This window comes from Grampus griseus (genome assembly GCF_964374135.1).
Source record: "Grampus griseus genome assembly, chromosome: 3".
Classification (NCBI taxonomy): Eukaryota; Metazoa; Chordata; class Mammalia; order Artiodactyla; family Delphinidae; genus Grampus; species Grampus griseus.
The window spans coordinates 124111062-124121839 of NC_139019.1; the positions used below are offsets into that span (position 1 = coordinate 124111062).

At 39.5% G+C, this 10778-nt stretch overlaps 1 protein-coding gene across 5 annotated transcripts in view; it reads left to right on the forward strand.

The window, feature by feature from the left end:
• Positions 1–5227, forward strand: part of FBXO38 (F-box protein 38) — a 52234-nt gene extending 47007 nt beyond the window's left edge. For all 5 annotated transcript variants that reach the window (XM_082652133.1, XM_082652135.1, XM_082652134.1 and 2 more), the window contains 5 exons: positions 192–358; positions 2271–2416; positions 2901–3004; positions 3496–3609; positions 4394–5227. In XM_082652133.1, the coding sequence (XP_082508259.1) occupies positions 192–358; positions 2271–2416; positions 2901–3004; positions 3496–3609; positions 4394–4572 (710 nt within the window). In that variant the 3' untranslated portion in view covers positions 4573–5227. The remainder of the gene's footprint in view (positions 1–191; positions 359–2270; positions 2417–2900; positions 3005–3495; positions 3610–4393) is intronic.
• The last annotated feature ends 5551 nt before the right edge of the window (positions 5228–10778 follow it).

The following is a 10778-nucleotide window of genomic DNA, read 5'->3' on the forward strand; positions in this document are numbered from 1 at the left end:
AAGTCATTTTGATGACTGTCAGTTGTCCTTTGCACTAGTACTTGACCTATGTTAAAGATGTTTACATCTGCAATATTTTATGCTAACAAAAGGTATGCCAGTCCTCCAAAGAGGATTCCAAATAGGTTATATGTTGCTCTATAATTTTGTATAAATTATCTGTAGAGCTTACCATTGTTTTCATTTTGTAGCTACCAGGTGCAGGGTACTGAAACATTTAAAAGTAGAAAATGCACCAATTGTAAACCGATTTGACTATGCACAGTGCAAGAAACTGAATATGGATCAGGTACTAGACCAGATACTAAGGATGCCTCCTGAGAGAAACCGTATCATATACCTACGCCCCATGCAGCAGGTAATGAGCTCTGCTTCTTTTTGGTGATCACATATTGCAGTGATATTTTTTAGTGTTCAACCTTTTTGAAATTGGCTTTTATTCATTTGCTGAACCCACAGTAATGATTCTTTAGATTCTACAGAGTTTTTTTAACCAGCCTAGACTACCTTGCCAATCTTCTTCATCAGTGCTTTTCTGATAGATTTTTGTGGGCTTTTAGCAAGTTATATGATGAGGGGAGTTGTTATACAGCAAGTTTTATACTTATTAAAAGTTGCCTGTGGTAAAGAGCACAGACTCTGGTTTCAGACTTCCTGGTTCCAGTTCTGGTTCACTGACCTGTAGCAGATTACTTAACTTGTATGTCTTAGTTTCTTCATCTCTAAAATTAGAAGAATAAAAACCTGCTGTTACTGTGATGGTTAAATTAATACATGTTAAGTGCTAGAATAGTTGCTGGAATGTAGTAAGCAATCATATGATAGTTGCTGTTACTATTATCATCATTATTATAATAGTAAACGTTTTATAGTATCTATGAGATGATGGCTGTTAGCTGAACCTATTGTGGTAAACATTTCACAATATATGTAAATCAAACCATCATGCTGAAGATATGGCACGTATATACAATGGAATATTACTCAGCCAAAGAAAGAAACAAAATTGAGTTATTTGTAGTGAGGTGGATGGACCTAGAGACTGTCATACAGAGTGAAGTAAGTCAGAAAGAGAAAAACAAATACTGTATGCTAACACATATATATGGAATCAAAAAAAAAAAAGTTCTAAAAAACCTAGGGGCAGGTCAGGAATAAAGACACAGAGAATGGACTTGAGGACACGGGGAGGGGGAAGGGTAAGCTGGGACGAAGTGAGAGAGTGGCATGGACATACATACACTACCAAATGTAAAACAGATAGCTAGTGGGAAGCAGCCACATAGCACAGGGAGATTAGCTCAGTGCTTTGTGACCACCTAGAGGGGTGGGATAGGGTGGGTGGGAGGGAGACGCAAGAGGGAGGAGATATGGGGATATATGTATATGTATAGCTTGATTTACTTTGTTACAAAGCAGAAACTAACACACCATTGTAAAGCAGTTATACTCTAATAAAGATGTTAAAAAAAACCCAACAACATCATGCTGTATACCTTAAAGGTATACAGTGATGTGTTGTCAATTATTTCTCAATAAAACTAGGGGAAAAAAGAGTAACATTGTGTGTAAGACTCTGTGCTTGATGTCAAAAGAAGGTTTAAAGGAAATATGAACCTTTGCAGTCAATGTTTGAACCTGGCCTCAAAAGAATCATTTCAACACACAAATTGCTTGTTGAGTGTTTATAATTTGCTGGGGCTGAAAAATAACACAGGACATCATCCTTCTTGAGAAGTTTGCCTTTCCACGAAGGGGGTAGACATATATGTCATTAGGATGACAAAGTGGGATTTCGTAAGTAAAATAGGGATGAGGGCATTCCATGAGAAGAAAGCAATGTGAACAAAGGTTACAAGGGGGCAAGGAAGTGTGTTCTGTCTTTAGGAATGGACATTAGTCCAGTTAGAATGGGGTATATGGCACTACACATTCACAGTTCTATAGTGCAGTCAAAATTTAAACCTGTAAAGGATATATTCGGAAGTGGATTGCTGGGATCAGTTACCTGAATCTGGATTCTCTGGTTTAATTCACATTTATATAACAGTGAGATGTAAACTGCTGAGCTTGCTAAACAGTTGAATTTGCTAAGCTTCATCCCTAGCATGGCAAGCTGTGTTCAGGGTGGAATGTGACTCTTTGATTTTCAAATCAGCCAGAGATTTAAAAACTGAGGTCCCAAGGAAAGATTGTTCAAGCCCTAGGAGATAGATTTCTAAGGCATTCTCTTCCTTGGTCCAAAATCCTCTCTCTCGTGTTTTCCACAGGTGGACACACTAACGTTGGAGCAGAAGCTATTTAGTGGTCCCTACCCCTATCACATCTGTATTATCCATGAATTCAGTAACCCTCCCAATGTCCGGAACAAGGTGCGCATTCGCAGCTGGATGGACACAATAGCAAACATTAACCAGTAAGTTATCTGCAGCCCCTGACGACCTTCTAAGTCAGTTCCCAGAGCAAGGATGCCCAGAAACAACAAATCCTAATTATTTTTTATTTTAAATGATTTCATCTGGGCTTTTCAGGCACTGAAACATGAAATGTAATGTGAAAAAAAAAAGGGAAATGAGGACTTAAAACTAAAATGCATACATATATATTTGTAACTTTTTATTTTCAAACTTAGAGAAGAATCACAAGAACAGACCGTACATGTACATTTAGTTTCATTCCTTTAGCCTTACAGCACGGAAAAGAGATATTAAAGATCTTAAAACTGTGATGTTTTACATCATCAGAAAATTTGACTTTTTATGCATTTGTTATTTTAATATTTTGTTTGAGACCTTCATTAGAATCTAGGCATAACACATTTTGATAGTTCCTTTCTAACCTACATCCCAACATTATTTTCAGTTTTATAATTTTTATTTAATTTTTCTTGTTGCCTCCAGAGAGCTCATTAAGTATGAATTCTTCCCAGAAGCCACACGAAGTGAAGATGACTTAAAGAAGTATCCCAAGTACCCATGGGGTAGAGAAATCTATACTTTAGAAGGTGAGCATTTATTTGTAAATGGTTGGAAAGCTAAATAACTGTTAACTAATTAGATGGAGAGACATGTCTTAGGGAAGATTGGAGTAGGAGCCTAACAATTTGTCAAAATAATGGGAATATTGAATATCTGCAGGTAGCAGGGACCAGATAAATAGTGCTCTCCCTGTATGAGTCTTTACCATCCCTAAAATAATCAGCAGTATTGAAACACAAAAAGTGAAAGAAAATTGAAACTTGCTATACAGTTTGAAAGTTGCAGTGACTTGAGGAAACCTGTGTCAGCCTCTTTATTTTGTGTGTATATATATGTACACACATATAGAAAGGGAAACTGAGGCTTAATGGAAGCAAAGGATGACCAAAATCACATGACTAAATAGTAGCAGAGCTAGAATTGGAATTTATATCTGATGCTGCTTTCAAAATACTAACAGCGTTCGGCCCTATCGTTACTTCCACCCCAGTAGCACTGTTGATCTGTCTTCTTTTAGGTGTTGTGGATGGAGCGCCGTATTCCATGATTTCTGACTTCCCTTGGTTGAGATCACTACGGGCAGCAGAACCCAACAGCTTTGCCAGATATGATTTTGAGGATGATGAAGAAAGTAATTATGTCCTGACTTGATTTTTATTCTCTAGTTTGAGGTTATCCTACGGTGTTACTTAGTATTTTGTCTGAGTTACGAGCGGCGCAGCTTTTTATCACTTCCCATATAAATGTTTTTGCTTTTTGTTATTGTTTGGTTCACCCCTTGCTAAAAAAAAAACAGCTCTAAATGTATACAATAGATAACCAGTTGACTTACTAGGGATATATGAAGGTTGGTGGAAAGGATTCCTTCAGACAGATTGTCCTACCTAGATTTTTTTATTACCTAAATGTTTATAATCTTGTTACTCCTTATTGAAGAATTTGGTCAACTATATTGTTTCAAAGCTGTTCCCGTTATACTAATTATTCTGCTACTTATGAGCTGCTTCTTGTTGGGTAGCATGTGGGAACTTATGATTTAGGTGTGGATACTTGATGGGGGAACTTGAAGGAACTCTGGAATATAGTTCTTCTAAGTGTTAGCACCCTTGAATATCCATTTGTAGGAAGTTAAAAAATATATATTTTAGGAGGAAATCGATTTCATAAACTACATGTATATATGTATGACTTACCTCTCTGGTACATTTTTCACCTTGGGCCTTTAATCATGTGTGCTCTTTTTGGCATCAAACAGAGTATATAACCAAACTGATGGGGACCCATTCCATGAGCTATGCATACATCAGTTACACTGCATGAGAGTATACAGGCATATCTCATGGACCAGCTAAATCAGAGTGGCTTTCCAAATGATTCTGATAATCTTGTTTCCCCTTTTCTTTCTAATTTCCAAGGCACCATCTATGCTCCTCGAAGGAAAGGGCAGCTGTCTGCAGACATCTGTATGGAAACAATAGGAGAGGAAATTTCAGAGATGCGTCAGATGAAGAAGGGCGTGTTTCAGCGAGTAGTGGCAATTTTTATCCACTATTGTGACGTCAATGGAGAGCCTGTTGAAGATGACTACATTTAACTGGTCCCTCCTCTTTCCAGCTATTCTGGCAGTAAGCTGCTGGGGCCATCCAGCTGCCAGAGAGCTTCACAGAGGCTTGCGGCATGCAGTTGGGAGGCTCCGGCGCATTTTGGTATATAGGAAATGTATAAGGAACATTGAAGTTGTATACGAAGATTTGTACATAGAGGAAATACACAAAGATATTTCCTAAGTACCAACTTTATATCATATGTTTATACAATTTAATTTAAAAATTCATTTTAATGAAGGCAGAGAATTGGAAAGAGTTCATTTTGTTCATTTTTCCAGGCAGTTCATAAGGTGTCACTTTCTGGCTGAGCCCCTGTTTACTATATTCTTAATCATCACTGTCACGCCCTTAAATCTGTGCCTTTTTCTTCTCGAGCAGAGCTGTTTGAGTAAACCTGTTGAAGCGTCTTTTTGTCTCTCGTGCTCTTTTTGTGTTACTGTTAAAACTCCAACTAAACCCTATGGTCAGAGGTGGCTGTATGTTTGTTTCTGTACAAAATTGTGGTTCTTTTTCCTCTTGGTATTGTAGTTGCCATATTTCTTAAAATGAAGTAAAAAAAAAGACTCATAGGTTTAAAAAAAAACTGAGTTTGAGGGGGAAATGGAAAAGTTTCCAAAGCATTTCTAGTTATTTATTTCCATATTGTGTATATGCTTTATCTTGAATATAAAAATAAAAATTTATTAAAAACTTTTTTCTTGCCTTGGAACTGAATCCCTCATTTTAAAGAAGAGTAGCAAATACTACACAGAAAAGGAATGTGTAGTTGTGTCTAAGTAAGATTTCAGTGTAGTCTAATCTCTGATCTCTTTTTTTAAAGTTCTGTGGCTGCAAGATGTTTAACTCACAGAACTCTTTATGACAGAACACTGGGAACAGCAGAATTTCCCCAAATATCTGGTCTTCAGGAGATGGCCTTTCTCCTTTCTCAAGGAGAGAAATTCACCTGATATATGGCAGTGATAATATGCAGTATCATAGTGTCAGGGGTTAAAGCAAAAAAAGCTTCAGAGCAACACCTGTGTCTGAGGGCTGGCTTTGTCACTTGCTAGCTGAGTGAACTCAATAAATTGCACAAACTGAAGTTCTGTGGAAATATTTTAGAAACTCTTCCCAAACAGAATATGTAATTATGGTCTATATGAGGTGTAAGGGTCCAACCCCTTCATTTACAGGGGATTAATTGAAACCCAGAGGGAAAATGGCTAACCCACAGTCAGGGGCTGGTTGAGGCCAGGCGGAATAAGAATTCAGTGCCTGATTCCCACCAGGCTGCCTCTACCTTCATCATTAATATTCATAGAAATGCAAGAAGCCAGCAAGTATTTCCTAACAAACACTCATAGTATGAATGATAATCAGTTTCTTTCCTCAAAGTTCTCTGTTTTCCAAGACTTTAAGTTCATCTACTTATATTAGGAAGAATGTTTGGTGCTGCATTCAGTCATCTCTTTATTACCTTGTTTTTAACTCAGCTCACCTCTCTTCTAATTAAAAGAGTGTGTTCCACTCTCCAGGTTAAAACTCTGATCACTAAAAGGTGGGAAACAAATTACGGGACATTCTAGATATTTCAAAGTAATATAGACCCCCAACTCTCAGCTAAGACTCGATCTAAACCTGTTTTTTCACTGTAACCGTAACCAAATAATGTTTAGATGTAAGGCCACTAGAGGCCACTGCTCTCTAATTTTTGTTGGTTTGTCTATCTCACTGTCTCAACCTGATCCACTCTAAAATCATTCTAAAGATGCCTAGACTGCGACAACTAAAAAAATGAAACTTGATAGATGCATTTGGTAAATGTCTATGGAATGAATGGCTGGACAGTGATTGCCCTACAGCAGCTATCGGCACACTTTTTCTGTGCAGAGCCAGATAGTAAATATTTTAGGCTCAACTATGACAACCACTCAGCTCTGCTGTTGTAGTATGAAAGCAGCCATAGAGGAAACATCAAGGAATGGGCATGGCTGTGTTACAATAAAACTATTTTTGGAAACAAATTTGAGTTTCACATAATTTTCACGTCACAAAATATCTTCTGTTTTCCAACCACTTAAAAAAGTAAAAACCATTCTTAGTTTACAGACTGGAGGATTTGGCCCCTAGGTTGTCATTTGCCCACACCTACTTGCCACAGGGAACTGAGTTGTGTCTGGCACATTTTTTAAAGACCTTAAGAAATGTTTCATGGATGGATTACTGAATTAATGTCAAATTTAGAGAGAGAATCGTGTCCCTCTTATAATGCTGCCAGGTGTGTGAGTCCTAACAATCTCTCGAAATAATAACTGGCACCACAATTCTTCCAGGAACTTCACATTTGGAATCAGAAAATCTGGGCTCACATTCTGACTCCCTCAGATGACTGCTGGATGACGTGGATGGTCATAAGCCCTATTCTGGAGCCTCAGTTTCCTCATCTGTAAAATGGCCCGGACTAACACACCCACACCACAGGGCAGCTGTGAAGGTCCGATGAGAGCCTTCAGTAAACTGGACAATGAGTTGCAAGTGGAGGTAGTATTGCTTCCACCATAATTCCCTTTATTATGAAAGGGTTATCTTTTATTTTCTTTTTTTAAACTAATCTTCCTATAACCTTCTGTTCCTTAGACCAGATCCCAGGATGGTAGGAAACAGAGATAGAACTGGTGAGGAAGTAAGGATACCGTGAAAGCATTTTTTAAATCGTTTACCAAGTGCTTTCCATACACATCCTCATACCAACACTTTAAAATATGTATGATCATTATGTCCCCCACTTCACTGTTGGGGAAACTAGGGTGTAATAGGTTAAATATCTTGCTTACAAAAACAATTCTAAAAAGTAGTGGAAGCCGTCTGACTCTAAAGCCCGAGCGATTGAGCAAAGTGGCTTAGTTGGGAAGCTGCCCAGTCAGAGTTGCTGCTGCCGCTTCAACTTGAAACAACTCCAGCTGACCTTCGCATGGTTAGTACAGTCCCAAAATATGGAGGCTGCTGATTTTCTGATGCAGGCCTCAAATGACCCACTCAGACACAGGATGCAGTAAAAACATAATAGAGACAACACTGCAAACTATACAACGTCTACCGTGTGAAATACACAGCAACTAAAGAGAATGAATAAAAATCACGTATTGATGTGATATGATGTTGAAGGTATACCTTTGCAAAGGCAAGTTGCAGTTATTATATACTGCATCATCTTATTTATACACAAAAACCAAAACCATGTATTTTTATATGTACATTTTGACATATATAAATACATAGAACACGTTCTTGAATTATATAAGCCAGGTGATGAGGACAATTCTTGGGAGGGGAGTGGAACTGAGTTGGTGTCAAGGGGTATTTTGTGGTATCTTTATTATTAGAACTCTTTATAATGGGGGTGGAGTGCATAAATACATTATTTGTATAACCTGTCATTTATATAGTCTAAAAATATATAATTTGCATATTTACTAATAAAATATTTAGAAGAGGAGGAAGAAATCACTCCATGAGGATGGAGTGACCCTAAGTGTTTTCAGCCTTGATTTCTGCCCCGTATAAGCTCTGTGTCCTTGAGCAAATCACTTTCCCTGACAAAGTCTGTTTCCTTTTCTATAAAATGAAGTCAGTAATCCCTCCCCGCAAGCTGCTGGGAGAGGCTCAAAGATCTTGCTGTGAAAGCGCATAGAAGCTGTAAAGTGCTGAGAAGCCTGCAGTGCTGAGTTGATGGGACGTATGGGAACATTTCCATGTAGTGTTCCAAGTTCCAACTAGAAATGTGAGGAAGTCAAACTGCCTTCCACTGGGGTCCCTCCTGCTGTGGGCAGCCCCAGCGATGGTCTGAAACACAAAAGACTAATCCTCTCTTTGGCTCACACACCTGATTCCCAGGGTTCTTTGCTGGTTACTCAGTGACTCCAGGCTGCTGAATACTGGGAAGACTATGAAAGATCAGTGTGCAAGGGCCTTTCCTCCTGATCAATCATCTACCTGAATCCCTGCAATGTATGAAGATGGAAATTGAGGCTCAGAGAGTGAAAGGGAGCAGAAGAAGATACAGAGGGTGTGTGGCAGAGTTTCACTCTGGAGTAGGCATGTCCCAAGTTCCTTTCCAGGTCCCAGGATGACATGGAAGGGAAGTTCTTAGGCAGCATGAGGAAAGGGGCCAGCCTTGGCTTGTTCACTGCTCCCTCCTGGAACAGGGTCTGCCACGTGGATGTGGAGTAAGTCAGTCCAAATAAGGAACCGTGTTGCACACGTCTAGGACCATGGGCTTTAGAGTCAGACTGCCGACGTTCCCATTCCAAACCACACTTCCCAGGTCTATTACCTTGGACTAGTCACCAGATCTCTCAGTGGAGGCATGCTCATCTGGAAAGCAGGGTAAATTCTGGTACTTATCTTGTAAGGGTTTTATGAGGATTAAATGAGATGATCCATGTAAACAAAGCACTTAACATAGTACCTGGCAGAAAGGAGCTCATTAAATGTTACTTCTCTTATTATTGCTACATTATTACATTATTATTATCATTTTATTATTACCTAAGACATGTTCTGGGGAGAGCTGAAAAAGGAAGGAAAAGGAAAGGAGAAACCTAATCTGAACCGAGTATAACAGTAGTTAAAAATATAAGCAGTTTCACTTCCTTTCTCTCTATGCTGCCACAATATGTGGAATGCAGCTTGTCATGAAATCACATTAGCTCATAAAGTTTGGGAGTTCTCTCTGGTAAATTCCCTTTCACCTCTTCTCGGCTTAAAGAACCCCTCGTGGGAGGCAGGTGCCTTAACAGCTCTCTGACACTCTCCCTTTCAAACTCGGAAGCAGAGAGGAGGCTCTGTGCGTTGGCTTCCCGTTAGAACTTAATAATCTTGCTTTGCTTTCATTGATTCCTCTCTATGGCTGCTTTCTATTAATGGCAATTCTGAATTTCTACTTGGGGTACTGATACAGTGTTTCTTTCTAAGATAAATTTATGTAAGTGAAAACTTGAATTGACTTAAATAAAAATATTAAGTAAATAACAGTATAGGCAGGACACACGTTTGGTAAAAATACTTGGGTGACACATGTTGGAACACTCAACAATCCTACCAGCTCAGAGATTTTCTCCATTTTGCAGATGACATAAGTGAAGCAAGTGCTGGTTAAGGCCCAAAGTGACATGGTGTCCCAAACTCAAGCCTTCAAATCCATCCCTGATTTGTTTAAATTCAAACCAAATATTTGGCCTCAGTTTTCTAGGCTAGATGGAAAAGAGATTGCAAATTATGACTAGAAGAGGTAAGTGCATTAGTCTTTTTTTTTCCCCCCTCTAGAGCAGCTATTACAGTAAGGACTTTGACTAGAGTAAAGCAAAGTAATACAGAAAAAGAGAAAGGCAATATTGCTCTCTCACCAAAGAGAGATATAACACCAAAGAGAAAAACGGGTAGACAGCACAGCACCAAGAAGACATTACTTTTGTCCTTACTTGAAGAAAATAACAAAGTCTATTTAATGATAGCCACTCCCCAGCAATCCACCCCATTTCCCTCCCTCATCCACCCCCATGCCCACATCCCCATCCCCCAGCTAGACAGAAATTTGCTTCAGGACAGAGCAAGTTAGCAGCATGAAGTGGAAATGTTGGTGAGATGAAAAGGTGAAGTCTCAGAAAGAACGAGTTTTTCTGCAAACATATACTTGAGTGTTAGTTGAAGTTGGTTTTTATCCCTTTTGCTTCCTAGCTGCTGATCATGAGCTGGATAGGGAGTTTCAGGGCTTCTACCTGGACAGCCCTGTAGGCTGGAGAGTCAAGGTGCAAAGCAGCACAGGTGAACCCCCTTTATCCCGGGCATGGGGCAGTCTAATTGCAGCATCCATCACCCCAGTGACTGTCAAGGCCAATCTGGCAGATGTGGCTGGGGCCATGGGCCCTTCTCTCTGGGAGCATCCCTTCATGACACTGCAGGCTTTCTGAAAGAGGATGGCCTCAGAGAAGACAGCAAAGTACTTCCTTCCTTGACAAGCTCCAAGTCTCCTCCTTCTGAGGCTTTCACACACATGCCATATTACCTAGATTCCCGGGAGCCAGAGATTTAAGTAATGCCAGGCTAGTAGCTGTCCAGATAGAGCAAGCCTGCTTCTGTTCTGTGAAGCTCCAATGTGAGCATTTGGTGCATCACCCGCACCATCCCAGCTCTGCTCCAAAGAGACAGCAGA